At 37.0% G+C, this 26016-nt stretch overlaps 1 protein-coding gene across 3 annotated transcripts in view; it reads left to right on the top strand.

Annotated features, from left to right (window-relative positions):
* The window catches only part of cask.L (calcium/calmodulin-dependent serine protein kinase (MAGUK family) L homeolog), a 192956-nt gene that overhangs the window by 108656 nt on the left and 58284 nt on the right, over positions 1–26016 (top strand). For 2 of the 3 annotated variants that reach the window (XM_041582101.1, XM_018246645.2), the window contains exons 7-12: positions 3561–3736; positions 6902–7024; positions 10538–10621; positions 13566–13665; positions 21772–21789; positions 23289–23410. In XM_041582101.1, the coding sequence (XP_041438035.1) occupies positions 3561–3736; positions 6902–7024; positions 10538–10621; positions 13566–13665; positions 21772–21789; positions 23289–23410 (623 nt within the window). The remainder of the gene's footprint in view (positions 1–3560; positions 3737–6901; positions 7025–10537; positions 10622–13565; positions 13666–21771; positions 21790–23288; positions 23411–26016) is intronic. The other variant, XM_018246646.2, reaches the window with a different exon arrangement.

The following is a 26016-nucleotide window of genomic DNA, read 5'->3' as shown; positions in this document are numbered from 1 at the left end:
GTTTAATGTCTTCATTCAGATTTAAAACAGGAGTGTAAATGTTGAACAGCACAAAGGAGTTTAAAGAGGATGAGTTAAAAAACATAAAAACTTATCTAGCAGGGAACTTTAACGGCCCAGGGGACATATTTGAAGTCTTTACGGACTTCTACGACAACCTCTGTCAGACTAGAGCTGCCTATCCTCTAGATTTTTTCCCAACGTTTAGACACAAAACCCAGAGCAAACACCAATGTCCCTGTCTCGGCTCACTCTTCTGCCTATAGCAGCCACCATTCCCTTCTAGAGGAGCCCTCCACTACTCGGAAGCCGCCAGGACTTAACGTGAGAGGACTAAGGGGGAAGTTCTGGACAGGCAAGCGAACCGTAACCTATACTGAATGGACGAGGAACAAGGAGCATGGTCAAAGGACAGGTCGGGTCAAATCCAAACAGACAATACTATACCAAATCAGAAGCGTAGTCTAGGTGGCCCAAAATGTTCCCTATTTTTGGATGTTTTTTCAATAAACCTGACACTGTTTCAAATTCTCAGTGTGCTGCTGACCTATTCTTCATTGGATTGTCTGACCTTTGGAGCGGGTGTGGGTCCTTCAGCATTGCACCTGATACCGCAAAAGTTATTTGTTAAGCTCTCTATCTTTGATAGTAAAGCACTGCATATCTTGACAGCGCTATATAAATAAATGATGATATTGAGTGTGTCTCTAAACACCTCAGAATTAATTCGGCTGCTTCTGTCCTGTGTCAGATCATGGATAAACACTAATGTCCCAGCTGTGCCACTGGCAGCCATGCATGCCCAAGCCATCACACTGCCTCCGCCATGTTTTACAGATGCTGTGGTATGCTTTGGATCATGAGCTGTTCCACATATTCTCCATGTTTTTTTCTTGCTGTTATTCTGGTAGAGGTTGAGCTTGGTTTCATCTGTCCAAAGAATGTTTTTCCAGAAGCTGGCTTTTAAAGATTTGTTTTTTTTTTTTTTAGAAAAGTCCAATTTAGCCTTTCTATTCTTAATGCTTATGAGTGGCGTATGAGCCTCTTGCAATCCTAATTAGATAAGCCCCCACACTTGAAGGCAGGTGCTTGGGACCAATGGAGGAGTCTCCCTCTATGCAGATGATTTACTAGTTTATTTAGCAGACACAGGCCTCTTTTTAGATACATTAGCACTTTAGCACCATTATAGCACATTTTGGGAGTTTCTTGGGACTCCAGGTCAACTGGGACAAATCTGACCCTACTACCTATAGACCCGATGCCCCTTCCTGCCTTACCACAGGAAACCCCCCAATGACAGTAGAGGCATTCAAATACCTTGGAGTCAATATCCACCCTGACCTAAATACCTTCATACTATGCAACCTTGAACCAGTTCTATCCTCTCTGAATACTACCATCCTTGTTTGGTTTAAACTCCCTCTATCACTTTTGGGGGAAAATTCTAATTTTTAAGGTGGTTTATCTACCAAGATTCCTGTATGTGTTTCACAACTCACCCGTTCACATCCCTAAAAGCTTAAAACTGTTAACCAGATTCTGATACAGTTTATACGGGGAGGAAAAACGCCCAGACTGGCTTGGAACAAATTAATCCCCGCCACTAAAAAAGGGGGACTAGGGTTACCAGACTTGTATCTCTATTATTTGGCTGCACTACATCAAATGGTTATTCAACCCAGATCCATACAATCTGAATATGACATCTCAGGCACTGGCTGTAGGGTCAATGGAAGGTCTTAGGCACCTTCTGTATAGAGCAATTTCAGATCATGGGGAAACTTCCAGATGTTATGACAACCCAGAGGAAGGCTTGGAACTTGGCACTTAACCTCTGTCCGCAACATTCTCCAATTCTAACACCTAATGTACCCTTGTGGGTGAACTCTTGCCTTCCCCATTTCCATAACTTTCCTGACTTTCTATATGGCCCTGAAAACAGGTTAGGCGCCTACAAGATATGCTAGATGCTTGCAGAAACCCAATCTATACCTCTGGTATTTCCAACTCAGCCAGGTCTTCCAGGCATAATTTGGTGGCGTTGATATACAAGTCTCCCAACCCAAATTTGAAACAATATTCTGGTCTCCCTCGCTAATGAAATCAACATCAAAATTATATAAAACGCTACTGCAAACAACCTCCCCTCCATTCCAGAAGGTCTGTCCTGTGCCCAGACCTTACAGAGGAAGACTGGGAGAAGGCAATAAATAGAAGCTACTACTATCTATACTCTATATGGGATAAACAAGTCACCAGTTTTATCTCACACCTGTACGACTAAGATCTATGGGATGTAATCCCAGCGCAAGGTGCCACAGGTGTGGGTTAGAAGGTGCAAACTTCCTGCACATGGCCTGGTCCTGCCCTCAGGTGGCCATGTTTTGGATAAAAGCCATGAATCTAGTATGCAGACAAATTAGATTTGTCTAAACTGCTAACACCACAGGTGTGTATATTAGGGGTCCTAGATGATCTTACAAATACTACCCATGCCAGAATCAGATAAAGAACACTCTTATACTAGGTTAGGAAAATTATTGCAATGGCATGGATGGGGCCCAAACCCCCTGTGGTGCAAAACTAGATCACACTAGTGAACCAGACTCTACCCCTAATTAAGCTCATCCTATTAGCCAGAGGCTCACAAAAAAGATTTGACAAGATCTGGAGTCCATGGCGGGAGGCAGAGCCAAGTGGTCATGGTTCCTTAAAGGAGAACTAAACCTCCCACAGCCAAAAGTCCCCATTCCATTGTCTCCGCTCCCTTCCTCCCCCCTTGCACAGTGTTACCCCAGAATTGTGTCCTTTCTATAAATACTGACCGCACTTGCAGAGTCTGCACAGCGGAGCTCATGGGCGCCATCTTCCTCCTCCTCCGCTTTGGGGGCCAGCGGAGGGAGGCCATTGGGGACTTTTGGCCGTGGGGGTTTCTTCTCTTTTAACATTAACTGGAATAATCAAAGCTGCATCATTTAAAGTGACTGCTTGGTAAAAACTCAGAAGTGGCAAAACCTTATTCGTTAGTATGGGGAAATGCAGGACCCCTCACACACAAATAGGCACCCGCACAGGGATTAAGTTTACTGATAAACCAACCAATTGTATGGAGCGAAAATACTACTGCAATGCATATTTCATAATTGTTTTGTAACGGAAACCTTACTGCTTATTGGTGAGTGTTTTGTTCTATGGTTTCCTATGTGTTTTAAAACAATAAAAACTTTACCTTTAAAAAAAAAAAGAATGCTTCGTTTGAGACTGTGATGATTGCATTGAGGGCATATTTGAGGAATCATACAATTTGAGCTTATACAAGTAAATCATCCTTTTAACGCATTGGAACTTTAGGAGGGAGGGACTGGGAGCTGGGTGATACTACACAGTACCTTTCCTGGTATTAATAAAAATAGGGAACTTACTTTTAGCATGCTAAAACAATAAACTTATATCCAAATTGTTCCAGTTTGCAAATCTTAAGAAGTATTTTTAGTAGGTAGATGGGTGATGTTAAAGAGGCAATACTAATTTTCATTCTTCTTTTTCTTCTTTTTTAGGTCGTGTAGGAACACCACATTTTATGGCACCAGAAGTAGTAAAAAGAGAGCCCTATGGAAAACCTGTAGATGTCTGGGGATGTGGAGTGATTCTTTTTATTCTGCTAAGTGGATGTTTGCCTTTTTATGGCACAAAAGAAAGGTTGTTTGAAGGCATTATCAAAGGGAAGTATAAAGTGAGTAGCAATATTAAAATACTTATTTTATGACTCTTATCTAAAACTTTCAAATGTCTTCCTGAATTATAGTGTAATGTAATTTATCCTTTCTTCTGATATTAAACTGTGAGCGATTGCAGATATGGGTAAGGAATAGCATTCAAAGCACCTCATTCTTCTATTAGATCTTGCTCAACATAAGTATTAAAGCTCAAATTTCAATTTGACTTGTGTAATAAACACTCTCTGAACTGCCACAAGTAAATAGACTGGAACAGACCATTTCCCTTCCCTCGCCTTCCGCCCATAGCTTTTTCCATGTGAGAGTGATTGATTCTAGGAGCTGAGGTCTTTTCTGCTTTTCAGAGAGACTGCATGTAATCCACTGTGCCTCCTTCGAGGTACTTTCCACATGAAAAATAAACTTAGACTATATTGTGGCAGTTTGGCCATTCTTCTGTCTGTGCTTATGTTTTTCAAAGTTTACTACAGTTCATGAATCTCTCAGCTGAGCTGTTATTTTATAAGTTCTTTGTAGCGATTGTGATATTCTAAAAAAGCCTTTAATCAAAATAACAGCCGCATTCTAATAGCACATGCATAAATCAATCCTATCTTTATATTCACTGTCTACTGATGTTATAGTTTCACTTTACTCACTGCAAAGTGTGCAGATTGTGTAACAGATAATAATGTTCTTTTTCTCATGTCCCTGCTTAAAAGGGGCAGAATTCTGCACGAAAATGCACAATTATGTGCCTTTGCAGCAAAAATATACACCGGGTGGCAGGGCCCAATGACAAACACAACATCCTCTACATTTGCTATTGTTAATATACCAGGGACATATTTAAGGGCCTTTTTAAGATTGCTAGTGCTTTTCAGTACAAGCAATCCTTAAGGAAACTCCACAAGAGTTTTCTAACTAATACAGCAATGTGGACCGAAAAAGCTTGGCAATTTCCAGAATTTTTCCTGAATGAGTTTTTGGTATGAAGAGAAACTTTGGCATCTTTTATGTTTTACTTTGTTATGACAGCCCATTCGTGGAAAATTACTGAAAATGCTGAGCTTTTTTCAGCCTGAAATCCTGTGAGTGTTAGAAAAATGCATATTTTCGTTAAACATTGCTCATGCTGAAATTTGTTCATTGAGCTACAAAAAATGCCCTACCCTAAAAACAAAAAAGGACTGTTTGCAATATAGTCAAGCTTGTCCACCTATGTTAAATTAATCCCTGGTCTGTCCAAGTTTACATTGACTTTAAATGAGAAGGAAAGGTAAAATCACATTTACAAATATAAACCACCAGTGATTATCACTTACCTAATACCTTGGGCAAGTGTTCTTGGTTGCTGATAACTGCACTGGCCTGGGGGGATTCCTTTAGGAGCCACCACCAAGCAATCATCTGCTTCCTCTTCTTCAGCCTTCAGTGGCCCTGGCTGGCATGTGCGCAGTAGAGAGCCTTCTTTTTGCTTAAAGTTTGGCTTTTCACTCTACTTTGAATGTGCTACCCCAGAAGAGGAGAAGAAGAATATCACACACTGCTACAACAAAACTATCCCTTGCCAGTGCTGTTTTCAGCAGTCAGGATCACAAGGTAAGGGTTATATAAGGGTTATATTCAACATGTAGGCACCTTTCCTTCTCCTTTAACCTGATTCATTAAGAATTCTACTACTTCATTATATATTTTTCACAGGGACTAAGTTTTACCTTCAAGTTTCTTTCCAAGGTTAAAATATTATATGAACAGTATCACCAAAAAATAAGTGTTTTAAAGTCATTATTATACACTACTATAGTTTATGTAAATATGCTGATGTGCAGCCATACAAAGAAGAAAAAGGCTCAGGTTACATAGCAGATAAGCACTGTAGAAGATGACGAAGCTCAGTAGAATAAAAGTGTTCTACAGAGCTTATCTGATATCTGCTATTTAACCTGTGCCATTTGGCCTTATGTAAAATGCCTCCATTAAGAGAAAGACAAAGGGGGATTGGGAGACCTCAAAATAAATTGCAAAAATTAAAGTAAAAGTGAAAAAGAAATAAAGGGAGAATGTGAATGCAGAAGAGTAATTTGCAAAAAAGGGAGAGAAGAAAAGGAACAAAAATATGTAGAGCAGATATAAAAATTAAAGTGACCGAAGGAAAGAACAGAAAAAAGCAGTGTGTAGGGAAATGCTCAAAGGAAGGTTACCCACAAAATGAATATTTAAGCAACAGTTTATATCAAATTAAGTGGCATATTAAAGAATCTTACCAAACTGGTATATATATTTAAGTAAATATTGCCCTTGAACCACCATTTTGTGATGGTCTGCCTCAGAGATCACCTTACCAGAAATAAGGCAACTCTAACTTTAACAGGAAGTGTGAAAGCAAAAGATAGAACAATAGATAGAAAAATTCGTTGGTGTAGAATGAAAAAAAAACCCACAAAGACATATTAAACTTTTAAATCGCTAAGTCTTTATTAAGAAATAACTTACCGAAACTCTGCTTGCGCTCCTCTTCAGAAAAGGCGACGATCCATCATCTGGCGCTTGATTTCTCCTCCCTGGCTATCTCCTATAAGGGAAGCAGGGAGGAGAAATTGAGTGCCGCACAATGGATCTACCGATCGCCTTTTCTGAAGAGGAGCGAAAGCGGAGTTTCGGTAAGTTATTTCTTAATAAAGACTTAGCAATTTAAACGTTTAATATATTTTTGTTGTTTTTTTTATTTATTAGGATTACCTAATGGCACGTACTACTAAAAACTATATTGTTATGAAAATGGACATTAAGCAGAGTTTTACACATGAGCTGTTTTATGCAATATCTTTTTATAGAGACCTACATTGTTCGGGGGTATAGTTTTCCTTTAAGAAAGAGAAGGCAAAATCTAAAGAAAGTGGTAAATTAGAAGTGTTCACAGCTGACATAGGAGAAGGTAACAACAAGGGGGAATATTAAAAGGGAAAGGAGGTCAGAAGAAGGAATCGTAGGAAAGTTTGAGGGAATAGAGTGGGTGGAGAGAGTTAATTTGAAAATAGCCAGAAACTATATGGTGAATGTCTGCCCAAGGTCTGATACTGTTTTTGCCACTATTTGAGATTAGTATATGTCATTAAAAAAGGGTCCTCGGGTAGGGACAATTTTATTAGTAATTTTCCTTATTTTGTTATATTTCTTAGATGAATCCTAGACAATGGAACCATATATCTGAAAGTGCCAAAGATCTGGTTCGCCGCATGCTAATGCTGGATCCTGCTGAAAGGATAACTGTGTATGAAGCACTTAATCATCCTTGGCTAAAGGTAATCTTTCTTTTCTTGATACTACTTTATACAGGTATGGGATCCATTATCCGATGTCAATCTCCCATAGACTCCATTTTATCCAAATAATTCAAATTTCTAAAAACTATTTCCTTTACCTCTGTAATAAAAAAACATGACCTTGTACTTGATCCAATCTAAGATGTAATTAATCCTTATTGGAAGCAAAACCAGCATTTTGGGTTTATTTAATGTTTACATGATTTTCTAGTGTACTTAAGGTATGAAGATCCAAATTACAGAAATATCCGTTATCCAGAAAACCCCAGGTCTCAAACATTCGGGATAACAGGTCCCATATCTGTACTACATAGATTGCAACAACCACTTAAAAGTCCAAGCATACTGTATTCCATGTAATTGGGTGGATTACTATATACTTATTTGTTGTGATACTCATTTTCTAGTAAGGAGGATGTGTTCATGCAACAATTGAATGAATGCCTTACCGTTGATTAAACATACACTGGTTTTATAAAAAGGAGTATTTTTTCATATAGTATAGAAGTAAAGTTTGATTCTCATCCAGGGATGCACCTAATCCAGTATTTTGGGATGTGGCCTAATCCCAAATCCTTTGTGAAAGATTCGACTGTATACTTAACCCTAAATTACATATGCAAATTAGGGTATGCAAGGGTGGAAGATGAGAGTCCTGCACACGTGACGAAAAGTCATGATTTTAAGGATTTGGCCGAATCCTGCTGAAAAAGGCCAAAAAAGGTGCATCCTTATTGTCATGTCTGAAATGTCTGTTAATGTCACTGTGTGAGTTTTGTGAAAACTGTGTACTGATGGAGAACATTCAAGAATTTCCTGATTCAAACTGTATAGGGTTGTTTCTTTCCACCACCCAACCATAGTCTTTTTTTGAGTGTTATATTGGGTTAGATAGTCTATTTAGCATGCATTGGTTTTTGGGGTAGACTAATTTTAGAACATTTGCCTTTTTGTCAAAACCTGTGGTTAGTAACAACACAGACACCACGGGGCACATTTATCAAGGGTCGAATATCGAGGGTTAATTAACCCTCAAATTCGACCCTCGAAGTTAAATCCTTCAAATATCGAATTCGCAGGATTTAGCGCAAATACTTTGATCGATCGAAGTAAAAATACTTCGATCGAACGATAAAATCCTTCGAACGATTTAAAGCGATCGATCGAAGGATTATACTTTGATCAAAAAAATGTATTAAAGTGCTGGGGAAGGTCCCCATATGCTAACATTGTACATCGGTAGGTTTAAACTGCCGAAGTATGTAGTCGAAGTATTTTTTTTAAAGAGACAGTACTTCGACTACAGAATGGTTGAATAGTCGAACAAGAATTTGTTTACTAAAGGTTAATAAAGAAAGAGATACATTAACAAACGTTATTCAGCATCTATTTATATCCAAGTATGCTTTTCTGTTGTGCTTCTTCACAATAAGCACAACACATTGACACGTTGATTATTGAGCCAAGCAAGCGAATAATCAAATGTATTATGACATATATATTTCTCCCTTGCTTTGCCTCACAAATAAGCATGTGAATTGGTTGCACCCCTTTAAGATATTTGGAAACATTTTGCAATTGATCTTTTTTTTTTTTTTAATTATTTAGCTTTTTTTGTTCAGCAGCCCTTCAGTTTTGAATGTATCTGGTTGCTGAGGTCCAATTTATACTAGTAACCCGGCATTTGGTTTGAATGAAGATAAATAGGAAAATAAAAAGTAGTAAAGATTAATAAGATGTTTTTATGCTGGAGTCCAGTAGATTACCAGTTGAAGACTTGAAATAAGGCAGAAGAGGATTGCAGATAATTCAGAAACTAAAAATATGAAGGACAATTGGATAGGATTGAAAGACAAATGTTGAAAAAAGAACATTTCATGGCTCATGCAATAAAAGATTGTCTAGAGCAGGTCTTGTCACCTGTAGCAACTGACCAGGCAGTATTTACAAATTGCAGAATGTGCCACAGAAGTAGATGTTTTGTATAAACTAAGTTATAAAGAAGAGAAACTTTTATTTAGGAGAATATATTGCTGTTAAGCGCAATGAAATCTTACCCCTGAAGATAATAAATGTACCAGGAAATGAGTCATTTGATCTGTAGCACTGTTGTGCAATATTGTGTAAGCTTTAAAAAATGTTCAGAAACTTTTCTCAGCCTCTGCCCTAGTTTGATTCATTTGGCCAAACCATGCTATCTGCATCTTTTAAAAATAATCTCATACTCCACATCTGTTTCTGTTGCATAATTCCCTCATGTTTAGAGCTAGCATGCTTCTTCCTCTTTTGTTTTTTCATTTTTGTTCCTTCTTGTTTATTGTACATTTGAGGTTTAAAAGATATCGTACCTTCAGATAGTATGCTTTATCCAGTAGATCAGTGGTATAGCTGTCAAGCTGTGTAAACCTGAATTGCCAACACTTCTACTGTATGTGGTGTTTCCTGCAAAGATGTCCCGCTGGAGGCTCTTTACAGGTTCAAAAAAGCCATGTTTTTTGGATTCAACCAAAATGCTCCTTTTGCTGTACTCCGTTCCCAACAGCAGTTAAAATAATGAAATCCAAGGGTTTGGATGCCATTCATCCAAAACACATTATTTTTGATAAAAAATAAATCTTGCATGAGCATTCGGTGTGAGAAGTATTCTGTATTATGAATTCTGTTAGATTATAAATTTTATATTACTGCAAATATATAGAAAACAAATTTTACACACTGCCTTTGTTATTTATAAATACCAAACAAGAAAATTTTGGTTTTATCTTTACAACTCTTCTCAGCAAAAGTCTTGCATGCAGAATAACCCAATGATGTATAAGAATATCTATGGTATTTACCTAGATTCTGATGGTATGCAGTCTGCAACAATGCTCAGTAGACGCTTTGGCAATATACTAGTTATCCCTATTTCTTGAACTAAGTAAAATTCATGTTTTAACAACCTCTTAAAGGAAAGGTAAAATCACTGTGGTTGCCAAGTTGTTAACTGCCTCGCCCCAATGATCCTTGCCTTACCTGTTACTTTGTGTTACTGTTTACGGAGCTCTATCACTTCCATTTTTATTCTTTTTTTTTTTTTTCGAATAAGTTCTGTACTGCACATGTGCTCCCCAGAACAATCATGCAGTGCAGTTATCCCATGAACAATACTCCGGGCTGGTGAGTTTCTTGAAAGAGGTGCTAGGTAAAAAGTAAGAAACTAAAGTCACAGTGAGGTGTCTCACAACTTGGCAAATTGTTTTGCTGCGGAAATTACGCCAATAGACTTGTGTGGTGTCGTGCGTCAAAAAAAAAATTGCAGTGTCTCAAAACATTTTTGACACCCATAGACTTTTTAAAGCAATTTTAATTAGAATTGTTAACGAAACGGGTCAAATTCGCTCCAGCCTACTTGCTACCTTTTGTGATTTTATCTATCATTTTCATTTAACAACATTGCTTGATAAGGCTTTGGGTTTTTGCAAAATTAATCACTTTATTCTTCTACACTAGGAGAGAGATCGATATGCATATAAGATTCATCTACCAGAAACTGTAGAACAGCTGAGAAAATTCAATGCAAGGCGGAAATTAAAGGTAAGAGCAATGGCAGTACATTGATTATTGTTTTTATTTCTAATGCACGTGCATAGTGGTATTGAAAAACACAAAGTTGCACAAAGTAGCTATGTTTGCATACTTGTGTGCAAATATTTAAACCCATGATTTTGTTATGATCTTGACACCAATGCTGTTTACATGTCCATCCAATCTTATTTTAAATATTGCTATGAAAACCGGAACCCTTTGCTGGCAATACCTTTTTTTTTTTTTCTTTTTTTTTTTTTACAGTCCTGATAACGTCAGGATTCTGTGAAATGGTGCATGTAATCTGGCACACTTGAGCTGCCAATGCAAATGCTTTTTTTGATCGAATTTAAAGCCAGTGTAATGTATAGGACCAGAACAGTTACAGTCTCCCTATTTGGGTATGATTAGAGCTATAGCTAACCAGCATAAAATGTAGGCTTCTGAGGACTATGTGGCAGAGACCTGTGGTTGTTCAGCTCACCAATAGAAACTTGGAATCTGGGTGCACATGCCCCAGACCTGCAGCTCAAGGATGCTATTAATACAATATTGTAGCGGGCATGCACAGATTCACAAGGCATTTAAGTAAATGAAAAATAATTCATAACAAGCCTATAATTAATGAATGTGTGCACATAAGGCTGTTTTTATACCTTACGTGTACATGTTTATGTAATATAGTAATCTATTTTTCATTTACCGAAACACCTTTTTGTGGATATATGTGTGCCTGCTACAATCTTGTGAAAAGTTACCTCCGTGTTCTGCAGAAACCCCATTTCTACTGGTGAACTATATCTACTATTGAATTGTATGAATCCTTTTCATTTAGATGTACTCAGCCCCCACCCAGTGTGAACCAATCACTGGCGCCCCGTGGGTGCCCTATTTAGCCAAATATTTGCACTTACTCTTTTGCATTAAAGTACTATAATATGGGCAAGATTTATACTTGAGACATATTTTTAACCAGACTGTATGGGGGAAAAAGTTTGCCTTGTGATCTGAATTTAAGGAAATAGCCATCAGCTATTTTAGTTATGCAATATTTAATTTACTGTAACAGGAACTTAGCACGAGGGTACAATGCTTACAACAAGCATATTTGATGTTTTAAACATTGGTGGGCTTTTTACTTCTCTTTAAACAAAAGAAGGGGTTTATGCATTTTTCCCTTATTAAAAGCCAAAGGAGTAACTTTCATACAGAGAACATAAATAACAATACATAGTGTTGTTTAAATGTTACATTAGAGTGCAAATTCGTTTTAGAATGCAATCCTTAAAAGCCCTAACCCTTTAATGCTGAAGCTAACCCCGTATTGGCGTGGATAAACACTTTTAGCAACCAGTGCAGTATGTTCAAAATAGGGTAAAAGCTGTCAGTCCACCATTAACCTAAAGGTGGGCATAACCAGGACCATCTTTGTCTTTGTCTGCTTGGGTTTGACAGTATGCAAGATCCCACATACGGCATGGCCACCTTTCTATTGTGCAAAGAGCTTTGGTTCCGCCTCAATTGGCTGACATGGTGCATCAGCAGATGAAATTTTCAAGCCTACCCAAAACTCAAACCAACCAATACCCATAGTACTTGTATATTGGTCAAAATTGGCAAGCCCCAATTTCTATGTATGCAGATGATACACTCCTGTACTTAGCTAACATAGATCAAGCCCTACCGCTCTCTTTAAATCTAATACACATACTAACTACTCAGGCCTAAAAATTAACTGGTCTAAATCGGTGCTCTTCCCAATCGACCCTCTCCTGCCATATTCCCCCACACATCTACATGGCCTACAATGGGTGGAGACTTTTAAAAAAAATTTGTGGAACTCCACATATACCAGATCCTTAGGTATATAGAACAAAAAACAGAGGCTTGCACTTGACTACCCTTAACTCTTATGGGATGTTTTAATCTGTTTAAAATAGTGATTTTACTTTACAATTGCCAACAAACTTAAGAGGCTTAGCAGCCGCAAACCTATTTCCCTACTATCTTGCAGCGCAGATGGCAGTGGTCTGACAATGGGCAACACTATCCTTAACTAATACAGCGACCCTCTTAGAAGCTCAATTACTGGGATCTTTGGAGGAGCTAAAAAGTATTATAACGTGGCACAAAATATACCAAAAATGCTCCCCACTTATGAGTGCTACAGTTAGGGCCTGGAAAACAGCTCTTCAGTTTTTCCCCAAAACACAGCAATATTGCTCCAGTTATACTGTGGTGCAACTAACAATTACAGCACACTGGATCCACAAGTGTGGGCTAGATTTAATATTAAGTATATAGCATATGTAATAGAGGAAAGCAAATTCTTACCGTTCCAAACCCTTAAACAAAAAAATTCACTCCCCAATCACGTTTTCCTGCTACCTACAGTTAAGTCATGCAATGGAAGCCCAATTTGGAAAACTGCCTTTAGATACCAAGACACCAAGAAGGCTGGAACTGGGAATACACACACTACAAGCAGCTGTGTGCCAAATGGCAACTGAATGTCCCACAGATTACAGAAGAGCTCCTTGACACAATATCCTTGACACAACATTTAAAGGGGTCATTTGGGGTCAAACTTGGGGTTTTGTTTACCTTTAAGGAACATTTTTTCGATTTAATAAACCTTAGCATATGTTATTCTCACCAATTCCAATTATCCACAAAGTTGTGTTTTTATTCATATGATTAACAGCTAACATGCTCTTTGCCAAACTGCCCTGTAAAATATATTTTCTTTGAGCAGCCTCATGTGTTATAGAGACACATAAGCAGCTTTGTTCATTCCATACATTTGCTTAGATTCAGGGGAACCAGGTAGGTTGTGACTGATTTTTTTTTAATTTTATTACATTTTTTCAAATGTAATTAAGGTAAATTTTTCAAAATGTTAAATATTATGAACACACTTGAAGTAACTGTTATGATAATTCTGGTTATGCAGGGAGCAGTTCTAGCTGCTGTGTCTAGCCACAAATTTAATTCATTCTATGGGGATCCTCCTGAGGAGTTGCCTGACTTTTCTGAAGACCCAACATCATCAGGTATGTCTTCAAGTTATATTGAAGCTAAATATCTATTCTTAATTATTAAAGGGGTTATTCACCTTTAAATTAACTTTTAGCATTATGTAAAGAATATTTTTAGACAAATTGCAATTGGTTTTCATTTTTTATTATTTGTGTTTTTTGAGTTATTTCGTTTTTTATTCAGCAGCTCTCCAGTTTGCCAGGGTTCAAATTAACCTAGCAACCATGCATTGATTTGAATAAGAGATTGAAATATGAATAGGAGAGGCCTGATTAGAAAGATGAGTATTAAAAAGAAGCAATAACAATACATTTGTAGCTTTACAGAGCATGTGTTTTTAGATGGGGTCAGTGACCCCCATTTGAAAGCTGGAAAGAATCAGAAGAAAACTGCAAATAATTAAAACAAACTATACAAAATAAATAATGAGGACCAATTGAAAAGTTGCTTAGAACTGGCCATTCTATAACATACTAGAAGTTATCTTAAAGGTGAACCACCCCCTTTAATGTACATAAGTTACCTGTATGTCATATTTATTGTTTTCTGCTGATAAGTCTGCTTTAGTAAGTAAGTGTTACTTGAATTTCTTAAACCTGTTTTTCCAACCTAACTGTCCCTTCTCAACCTGTCAGAGTTTCTAATGCTAATAGACTACTGCCGCAGAAATATGGCAGCCCTCTCGTAGAGGAACATGGGGGATTAGATATTTAATGTAAAGAATCGGGCAAGCACTTAAGGCAGAATTATAAATAGCATGCAAAGACAATGTTATGATAGATGTAAGCAAATGTTTCATTTCTGATGTCACTTTCTCTTTAATTCAAAAGAACTTTAATTTAGTATAAAGGTAGGCAGAGCTATGGTGACAGCACTGTACTAGAAACATAGCTCTGCATCAGGAGTAAAGAAAATAACTGCAGCTGTGAACAATTACCCGTACTTCATTAACAGGACTAGTGTTCAGCCAATAAAATCAGCAAATCAATCTAATGAAGGGGATTTTATCCACTTTAGTAATCGCTAAAACTATGTAAGGTTATTAAATGGGTCACACAGTCCATTCACTTTTTATTTAAAGGGTAGTACACATTTCAATGGGCACAAATTAAATATTGCTTCAGCTTGCTTTCTATTTTAGAATTGCTTACTAAAATGCAAATCTGTTTAATTTTCCACTCATTTGTTACCATTAGCAACTCGGTAAACCAGATTACTGACTTTTATAACAATTAGAGAAATCATTCATGAGTTGGTATTAATGATGCCCCAAATGCATGATTCGGTTTGGGCAAAAGGCCAAGATTCGGCTTTTATCAGCAGGATTCGTATTTGGCCGAATCCAAGCGCCTGGCCAAACTGAACCCAAAAAATTATGTGATTTTTTTCATTACACAAACAAGGAATTCAAGAAATTTTTACTCTCTTTCCCCCTTGTTTCAATAATTTATATATCCAAATTAGGGTTGGATCCAGTTCGGCCCAGAATCTTTCACAAAGGAATCGGGATTTGGCCAAATCCTAAAATAGTGGATTTGGTGCATCCCTATTTGGTACATTTCTCTGCAGCAGCTTCAGCTTCTACTGTTGAACCTCAAGCATGTCTAAAGTGTTTCACAAGCAAATGTTACTATTTCATACATTAGTACTTTACATTTCTTGATGTAGCTGAGAAATGTATCTATTTACAAGGTCATCTACCTGGCTTACAGAGTTTATTTGAGGCGGAGAGAAATGAAAGTTCAAAGATAGTAACTTTCTGCCCCTATAAATTGTTTTCATAATTGTAATTTTTATATGGCTGGGTATTCATCAGATTTGTGTTTTGTGGCATTTTTTGTTAATCCAGTTATAGTAAAGTCTTTTAAATATGGGCTGTTTCAAATGCTGCTTCTAGGTCTTCACCCCTGTGATTATCTCTCCTGCACTGGGTTGAGTTGCTGCATAATAAAAAATGTTTCTAATATAGTTAGGCAAACATGTAATCTATAAAGGCTGGAGTGACTGGATGTCTAACATGCACTCTTTCCAGCTCATTATTATATTTCAAGGACTTAAACAATTCTTTGGAGTTTTATTTATCATTGGCTGAGCTTTCAAATTATGCATCATAACAAAATTAGAAAGTTGCATGAAATTGTGTACCCCAACAGAGATATTACAGCAATACTTAGTTGAGCCTCCTTTTGCAAATGTAACAGACTCTAGACGCCTCCTATAGCCTTTGATGAGTGTCTGGATTCTGGATAGCTGTATTTTTGACCATTCGTCCATACAAAATTTCTCCAGTTTAGTTCAATTTGATGGCTGCTGAGCATAGACAGCCTGCTTCAAATCATCCCATACATTTTCGATGTCAAAGTCAGGGGAATGTGATGGCCTTTTCAGAATATTGTACTTCTCCCTCTGCATAAATGCCTTTGTAGATTTCGAAGTATGTTTAGGGTCATTGTCTTGCTGGAATATCCAACCCCTGTGTAACTTCAACTTTGTGACTGATGCTTGAACATTATCCTGAAGAATTTATTGATATTGGGTTGAATTCATCTGACCCTCAACTTTAACAAGGGCCCAAGTCCCCAAACTAGCCCCACAGCATGATGGAACCTCCACCAAAGTTGACAGTAGGTAGCAGGTGTTTTTCTAGCAATTTGGTGTTCTTCTTCTTTTTTGTTATGACCAAATAACTAAATTTGTGTCTCATCAGTCCAAAGCACTTTGTTCCAAAATGACTGTGGCTTGTCTAAATGAGCTTTTGCATACAACAAGCTACACTGTTTGTGGTGTGAGTGCAGAAAGGGCTTCTTTCTCATCGTCCTGCCATACAGATGTTCTTTGTGCAAATTGAGCTGAATTGTAGAATGATTTACAGATACACCATCTGCAGCAAGATGTTCTTGCAGGTCTTTGGAGGTGATATTTAGGTTTTCTGTAACCATTCTCACAATCCACCGCGTTTGGCCCTCCTGTATTTTTCTTGACGTGCCCGACCTGGGTTTTACAGCAACTGTGCCTGTGGCCTTTCATTTCCTGATTCCATACCTTACAGTTCAAACTGACCGTTTAAAATAGCGGAGATAGCTTTTTGTCGCCTTCCCCTAAACCATGATACTGAACAATCTTTGTTTTCAAATCTTTTGAGATTTGCTTTGAGGATCCCATGCTGTCACTCTTCAGATGAGTCAAGCACAACTTGCAATTGGTCACCTTAAATACTTTTCTCATGATTGGACACACCTGCCTATGAAGTTCAAGGCTTAACAAAATAATCCAACCAATTTGGTTTTGCCAGTAATCCGTATTGAGCAGTTATATGCATTCAGTGAGCAAAACTATAAGGGTACCCAAATTTTTGCACAGCCAGTTTTTCACATTTGATTTAATTTCATACAACTCAATACTGCTTCACTAAAAATCTTTGTTCAGAAAACACCCCAGTACTCTGTTCCTGGGAAATGAAAGACGTACCACTGTTGTCTTTTTGTTTGGTTTGGTTTAGTAGCCCCTGAATGACACTGGCTAAAGGTACACATCTTGTTATCCATAGAAATCCACAGAATTAGTATACCCCAAGACACTACAATTTAGTGCAGGGGTGCCTAAAAGGTAGATCGGGATCTACCAGTAGATCTCAAGACACTGTCAACAAACAGCTTGTCTAAATCACCCTCCTATTTCATGCTTTTCATTCAAATATTTATTATGTTAGTTACATAAGAAATAGTTACTAAATATAACAATATATATTTTCTCATAAATCAATATTCAAGTAATGTTTTCCATGGGACAAAATGCCAACAATGATTTTATGGATATAGATCATAATGGGACATCATCGCTAAAAGTAGACCTCGCATTAGTAAAGTATGGGCATTCCTGATTTAGTGTATAACTTACATTAATGTTTCTACCAAAGTACAAAGCCTTGCATTTATCGACACTTATTCTCATTTGCCAGTTTGGTTTCTTTTCCAATTTAGTCAAATTGCTCTGTAAAGTGGCAACACTTGAGTATATTTTATGTATACAGTACTTTAAATGCCCACCTGAAGGTCTTTACCCATGTCACCCACGATAACAACTTGACCTTGCCTTTTCCATTTATAATAGTAGCTGGGCTACATTCTCCTTTCTTTATATTGGGGGGTTTTCAGCATACACCAATGCAAATTTTTCTTTGTGACCAGACATAGTGACAATGCACAGAAGGATTTTACACAACCAGGTAGTCTACAACCCACTAACTTGGGCGGAGAGCTAAAGATCTATTCAGCTCTCCTCTCCCAGGTAGATATACAGGTATAGGATCCATTATCTGGAAACCCTTTATCCAGTAAGCTTCAAATTATGGAAAGGCCACTCCCATTTCATCCAAATAATCAAATTTTTTTTAAATGATTTCCTTTTTCTCTGTAGTAATAAAACAGTACCTTGTATATGATCCAAACTACGCTATAATTAATCCTTATTGGAAGCAAATTTATTGCCCGAAAATCGGCCCGATCTCAATCTGCCAGGTTAAAAAATCCAGGTGGTCGGATCAAGGGACTGCATAAACGCACAGATGCGCCCACAATGCACCCATATCAGTTGCATTATAATCTGATTGTTGGGCCCTAGGGCCCATAATATGATTAGCCCGATCTTACCCATTCAATAAGGGCATATCGGGGAGAGATGCACTCGTTTGGCAACATTGCCAAACAAGCGGATCTCTACGTCTATGCCCAACTTTAAAATGGTCGGGTGATCACACAGTCTGGTTGGAGAAAAATATGAAAAGAATTTTGTGCTGGTCAACCAATTTAACACTGTTGCTTGATGTCTCCTTTACCACATTTGTGTTTAGATGTTATTCCATGAATTTTGCAACTGAAGCAATGGTGCACAGTTGAACAACCTTATGGGCACTTAAAAGGATGTTGTCACATTCCAAATTTATGTTTTATTTCTATAGTTTTAAAATTCAGTGCATCTAAGAATTATCTTCCATGCTTATTGTTAATCCTCTATGATGTGCAAAGTAGTGGTATAATAAATAAATAATATTAATATACATTTTTTTTCTTTGTCTTGTGAGCCTAAAAGTTTATCTAAAATCTATGCTATAATGGAAAATTAAGTGTGTGGTTTGTCAGTCCGGAAATAGATGAGTTATAGGAAGTAGATTTGTCGATGTGTGCATAAATACTGACAAACTATTTCTGAAGTAAATTAAACAATTTTTGCCAAGGTTACATAGCTTAACCGTATACATTTTCTGGTGAGGTTAACCCTTTTTTTATTCTATATACCGTAGTTTAATTGTTTGCTTTTTTCTTCTTCTCGTTTTGAAATGGGGGTCACTGATCCCATCTAAAAAACAAATGTCCTGTAAGGCTACAAATATATTTTATTTGCTACTTTTTATTACTCTCTTTCTATTTAGTCCTCTCCTATTCATATTCCAGAATAGGTAGCACTATTGTTCAACTCTGCTACCATTATTTGGCAAGCCCATGTTTTAACCTCTGTTTTACTGTGTTGAGACATTTATTGGGACATTATGTGTGCATTTTTAGACTGTTAATACTGGGGCAGTTTTTGGTTACAATTTTCAGTCTGTTAATTCAGTTTTTGTTCATGTGTTTTCATTGCATTTTGTTTGTATTCAATGAATAGTACAAAACTTATTTTATGCCTTGCCCAAGCTTAACCACAATACTGAAAAAGACCAATGGACCATTTGTAACCTTTAATAAGCTGCCACAAATAAGTGATATCACCTTCAGCTGGCCATACACGGGCAGATTTGGTCACCATCCTGTGAACAATCTTATCAGTTTACCAGTCACTTTCATGAATGATTCATCAATCAATGGTTAATATGTGATGAGATGTTTGTTGTATCTTTGTCCTTTTGGATGCAAGATCATCCATATATTAACCAATATGTTCCTTTGTTACTTTTGCACTAACCCTGCCATGTGCCGTGAACATTGATTATCTGACTTCCCATCCACTGACCGATTTCATTGTTTCACAACAGAACTTTTTGAACCTGTCCGATCGACTGTTAGGACAATGTTTTCTGAATGACAAAAAAAAATGTTTACTATCGTTTGCTCTCCATAGACGTAGTAGACCATTTTTATATTTATTTTTAACTTAGTAAGTTAGGTTAAAAAAAGACACATCCATCAAGTTCAGCCTTTAAACTTTTTTAACCTGCCTAACTGCTAGTTGATCCAGACGAAGTAAAAAAAAAAACCCATCTGAAGCCTCTCCAATTTGCCTCAGAGGGGGGAAAATATTCCTTCCTGACTCCAAAATTGCAAACAGACTAGTCCCTGTAAGAACCTGGATTAATTGGTTGTTTCCCACGATAAAATCTGCCTCTGTATGAACACCAGCCCAGGTTGTCAGGTGCCTAACATTTGGGACATCCCACAGTATTTATAACTTCTACTTCAAAAAAAAAACCTGCCAGCCATGGGTTTTTTTCTCTCGAAAGTTATCATTTTATACCCTGTCCCAGTTGCTATTGAAAGCAGTGTTTGTCCCTTTTTATTCTCTGCCCTTACGTCTCAGACTGTTGATACAATGTAAGACAAGCAGCTGATTAACAAACCTGTCTTTGCTGGGGAACCAAGACTTTTGTAACATTGTTTAAAAAGTAACAACCAGGAGTTAGGCAAATGCTTTCAGTAGCAATTGTTTTTACAAATAATTTTAAGAGCACTGAAATTTTGTAATTAATATATATTGGGGGAAAAAAATTGTTTTCTTTTATTAGGTACATTTTTATTTTGGAGTTGACTTGTCCTTTAAACTGCCTCCAGCACAGCAGTACCTGTAGTCATAATGGAGATGCAGGAGCAACACTTGTTCCTTTAGTTATGCTGAGCTGGGGGCAGCACAATCTTTTCATAGACTAGAGTATATATTAAAACAATACACCAGCCTATCAGATGATTGCATTTCCTGCAGCCCAGAGTGACCAGCACACATTCTGCTTCCTATAGTAATGTTTGAGTGTCAGCTGTGGTAAGCACCATTAATAGGGTTTTTGGGGAACTCTTCTGCATGTTTATCTCTGTTTCCTAAGCACACATCAGTATAACTTTAAGGCTGATAGAATTTAAGTCTATTATAATTAGTCCTTCACCCACCTCCCCCCCCCCCCTCAATTTAAAAAAATGGTTAATTAAATCCCACCTTTGGCCTTGACCCCTGTTGCCCCAACCAAATCCCATTATGCCCAGAGCATGCCCAAGCCCCACCCACTCACTTTCGCATCTCTCAGGTACCTCTTGTACCACCTTCTGGACTTGGGCCCTGCTTCCTGTATAGTTACAGCCCTGCTTTTAAAAAAAAAAATCCAACAACTTCAACATCTTCTCCCAGAAAAACCTATGTACCTGCTGTGTCTCAGGAGCAGAGTGAGTCTGGAGCAGCGCATTTTGATTATTTGACAAATGGAGAGACATGGGAATGCACTGCTCGATAACGGTGGAACAGTCGGCAAACTTAAATATATTCTATGTATAGCAGATGGTCTGTCTTTAGAATAAAAGTATATATCTTATGTATCTTAGCTTTTTCATGAGTTGCCCTCTTCTTCTGACTTTTTCCAGCTTTCAAATGGGGGGGGGGGTCACTGACCCCATCTAAAAAACAAGTGTTTTGTAAAGCTACAAATTTTTTGTTATTGACACTTTTTATTGCTCATCTTTCTATTCAGTCCCTCTCCTGTTCCTATTCCAGTTTCTTAGTCAAATCAGTGCATAGTTTCTATGGTAATTTGGACCCTAACAACCAGACTGCTGACATTGCAAACTGGAGAGCTGTTAAATAACTCGAAAACGATAAATAATAAATGAAAACCAATGGCAAATTGTATCAGAATATCACTCTCTACACATCATACTACAAGTTAACTCAAAGGCGAACAACCCCTTGAAGTCTTATTCTTAGGCAGTTTGCGTCTTTCTTCTGCTTTGTAGCAATTATAATGTAGAAGTTGGAGAATCACTGCTTTGATGTGTTAGTTATTCTAAATCCTCCCATCCTAACCCCAGTCTGTTTGTAACATGCCCTGTCTGATAATCTTACTTTCCCTTTTAATGCTTCTTCACTAGGACTTCTAGCAGCAGAAAGTAGGTATCCCTTATTTCTCTACAACTTCTTTCTCTGTTTGTTAATGCATTTGTCCCTGTTCCTAAATATTTCTCATTCAAACATATAAGTGGACATTTGTCCGTTCAAACTGATAGCATAGGAGCTTACACTTGTTTGCCTATTAGTTTAAGAAAATGCATTTTTCCAAAAATTCCAAAATCAAATTTGACAAACAATATTTTGTTTCATGACTTTTCAGCATGTTTTGTTTCCTTCTTTTCATGCATGCTCCATTTTTTTTTGCAATTTTTTTCATAAATCTTATAGACTATTGAAAATATTTTTTATTTCAGACAAAACATTTAAAAAAAAAAACATAACCTGGTGGTGGGGGGGGGGGTTTATGGGAATTGCACAGTTAAAAATCTTTCTTGGACTTAGTAAATAGGTCTTCTGCTGTATGTAAAAGTATAGAAGAAATGTTCTTTGCGAATGCGATCCATAATCCAGTGATCTCCAATAGTGCCTAAGCAGCAACATGTAATTCTTCACCCTTTTAATGTTGCTTGCTCTTAAAACAATGCTCATGTTTAAGTTCCTTACTTAGAGCCAAGTCATGTAGGCTCATATACACAAGTGCACTGACAGAGAGGCTTTTGCAGACTGCCAGTCTGCCTGGGGCTAAAGAAAAGCCTAATATAACCCTTATTAAATTATACTTGTGTGGTTCCCTCATAGCAATGCACTTTTGAAAGTTGTTCCTGGTAGAATAAATTGAGGAACTTTGCTCTAAGCCAAGGCATTACAAATATTTCAAAAATAAATATTCACGGCAGAGTTATGTAACTGAGGTTTAATTACAAATAAATTATTATAAATCTGAAGAACAGAGCAATGGAATTGGCAATGCTCTGATGAAGTGAGAGGGATTGGGTATCCTGTGGGATGGCAGGGGAAGAGGATTTACTTCTAGAAAAAATTTGCTGGAGAATTATGTATTAAAACATTGAAAGGATAAGCAGTTCATTAAAAACCTAATAAAAGGAGTAAAATATCATTTTAAGCTGCACTCGCCCTCTAAAATATATCAGAAAACAGATATTAGCTCTAAAACTTATTCTGATCTTTCACAATTTAACACTTGAGCTGCTCAGCGTGAGCAATGTGTTACATGCCCTGCATAACAAATATCTGCTTAAACAATGATCTACATTCTGGCCCTAAAGTGCTTACATTAGAAATCAGTTTCTTTTTAAATCCTTGTTTCATGTCTGTCAATTTAGCAGCCAGTTGTGTTCAAGAGAAAAAAGAAAATTGTAGTTTATGCACATAGCCATTTTTTTTCTTTTACATTCCTGTGTCCTTTAGCTCTGCAGTGTATTTCTTTATTGTTTCTGAATGTCTCTGGTTAAAGCATAGCCTTTAGCTCATGCTACTCATTAATCATAGCTAGTCAATAATTTTGACTATGGATCTCGTATTCTTTGAATTTAGAGTTTCTTTTCCACCCCCACCCCCCTCCTTTATTTGCTTACAGGAGCGGTGTCACAAGTACTGGATAGCCTAGAAGAGATTCATGCGCTCACAGACTGCAGTGAGAAGGACCTCGACTTTCTTCATAGTGTTTTCCAAGATCAACATTTGCATACTCTCCTAGATGTAAGTGTATCTGTTCAGTATTTAAATTTGTTTGCAGCGCTTGTAGAAATCTCAACTCTGTTCATTTATGGAAATCCTCAGTACGTTGTTGGGCTGTTGTGGTTTTCCAGGTTCTCCTATTTTTTTTTAGCAGGCAATGTTCCCATCGTCTGTTTAATTTAGATTTATTTACATACGTGTATATATATATATATATATATATATATATATATATATATATATATATATATATATATATATATATATACTTTATATATATACTGTATATATAAATACTGTATATATAAATAATACACACACATATATGAACACACATACGTGTAGCACCATGCCTTAATGCTATTGCAACATTTGAACTGCACTTTAATCAGCTATTCCCTTGGCTTGTGTTCTGGTGATTTTTCCTGGAAAAATCTCAGGCAAAGTATCGAATGTGCTATTTTATTACTGTAATGGAAATCACAGCAGGATTTCTGCATAAATTGGAGCATGTTTATCTGCCTTTGAAGTTTCTGGATTTTATCTAGTCAATATTATTATAATGTTTTATACAGCATTACTAACTTCAGAGCACAGATTGCTTATAAGGAGCCTTTCATTAGATTACATTGCATTAATAAAATACTCAAGATCATTAGGGAATGTTGCAAAATACTTTCAGTATAAAAACTTCTGTTACTATTTTTTTTTAGTAAGCTTCTGTAATATTTAAAGTGAAAATGGGTTGGTTTACAACAATAATGGTTTCCATTCAAGCAACTGGCTGTGCAGCTGTAACATTAATGCCATCTGTGAAACAAATACAGCGCGTGTTCTCCCAGGATTGTTTGACAATGTATAGATATGGATAAAACCTAATTATTACAATTTTCCACTTTCATACATTTGAAGTTATTTGCTAAACAAGGCCTAAGATTGTTCCCCCATGTGCAGCAAGATAAAAAAAATCAAGGCTATGTTGCAATGTTCAAATGTAAGCCTACTGGTACATATGTTAACGTTAAGTTGGTATAATATGCGTATACGTATACAGGTATGGGATCCATTATCTGGAAACGTGATCCAGAAGACTCCGAATTACAGAAAGGCTGTCTCCCATAGACTCCAAATTTTTAAGAATTATTTTCTTTTTCTCTGTAATGATAAAATAGTACCTTGTACTTAATCGAAACTAAGATATAATTAATCTTTATTGGAAGCAAAACCAGCCTATTGGGTTTATTTAATGTGTTTATGATTTTCTAGTAGACTTAAGGCATGCAGATCCAAATTACAGAAAGATCGGTTATCCGGAAAACCCCAGGTCCCGAACATTCTCGAAAACAGGTCCCATACCTGTATATCTGTGTCATGCTGTACCATGCAATGAATGTTAGCTGACTTAATTGCTTGTGAGATCCTGTGGGTGCAGGTTTTTTACAAAAATTGCATAAAACAAGATAATGTAAAAAAGGTAATGTAAAATAATTTAATATTGAGTGGCCCCATTTTCTTTCTGGTTTAAATAACAAATTAGCAAATATTCTTGAGATTTAGTAACATGTTGTTGAAGTACATAAAGGGGAGTGTTACATCTAGCTTTATTTCCATTTAAAGGAGAAGGAAAGCTACGGAGGCATTTTATTGCCAATAGATTAGCTGCAATACTGCAAGCTAGAATTCTATATTTATTCTGTAGAATGTTTTACTATACCTGAGTAAAAAGCTCTAGAAACTCTTGTTTGTTTAGGATAGGAGCTGCAGTATTAACGTGGTGTGACATCACTTCCTGCCTGAGTCTCTCCCTGCTCTGGGCTCAGATTACAGCAGAGAAGGGGGGGATCAAACTGAGCATGCTCTTGCCCAGGGCAATGAGGTTTAAACTGAAGGCAGGAAGTCTGATACAGAAGCCCATGTGTACACAATAGAAGGGAAAAAATGCAGTGTTTCTTTTGACAGGGGACTCAGAGCAGTACTACTTTGGGGGTTTACTGGTATATTTAGATGGACCTTTCTGATAAGGTTTACTTAGTTTTAACCTTTCCTTCTCCTTTAAATGCATTTAGTGGAAAAGTGAACATTTTCAAAGAAATAGGCTAGAAATGCTTTATGTTATGTTTTGGCATTGTGTGACTACTACCAGGTGACTACAACCTGTTTAGCAGTGAAGATCACCCCTACTTGCTCCCTGTCTTCTTTTCCACTGGTTCACAACATATGTTATAATATATATATAGAGAGAGAATAAAAAATTCCCATTACAAGGCTAATTAATTCAGATTCACATTGCATTAAATTACATTACAAGTTAGCATCAGAATTTAGCCTCATCTTCTGACAGATGAAACTAAGCTTAGTTTCAACAGCAGTCCAGAGCACACTGAGCATGTGCATTGTCACTGACACTCAAAATATGGCCAGCAAAATCCATAATGATAATGTCCTTTGCGCAAGTTTTAAAGGGGTTGTTTTTCAGTTCAGTTGTTTTCAGATTGTTCTGCAGAAAGTCTTTTTTCAGTTACTTTCCTTTTTTTTTTTTTGCCATTTTATAAATATCTAAGTTAAAGGGGACCGTTACCGCAAAATAATGTTCCAAATCCTATTTTATTATGGTAGTCAAGCAAAAT

The sequence above is a fragment of the Xenopus laevis genome, chromosome 2L, assembly GCF_017654675.1.
Source record: "Xenopus laevis strain J_2021 chromosome 2L, Xenopus_laevis_v10.1, whole genome shotgun sequence".
NCBI lineage: Eukaryota > Metazoa > Chordata > Amphibia > Anura > Pipidae > Xenopus > Xenopus laevis.
The sequence above is the reverse complement of the archived record's forward strand: the minus strand, read 5'-3'. Positions and strand labels throughout refer to the sequence as shown.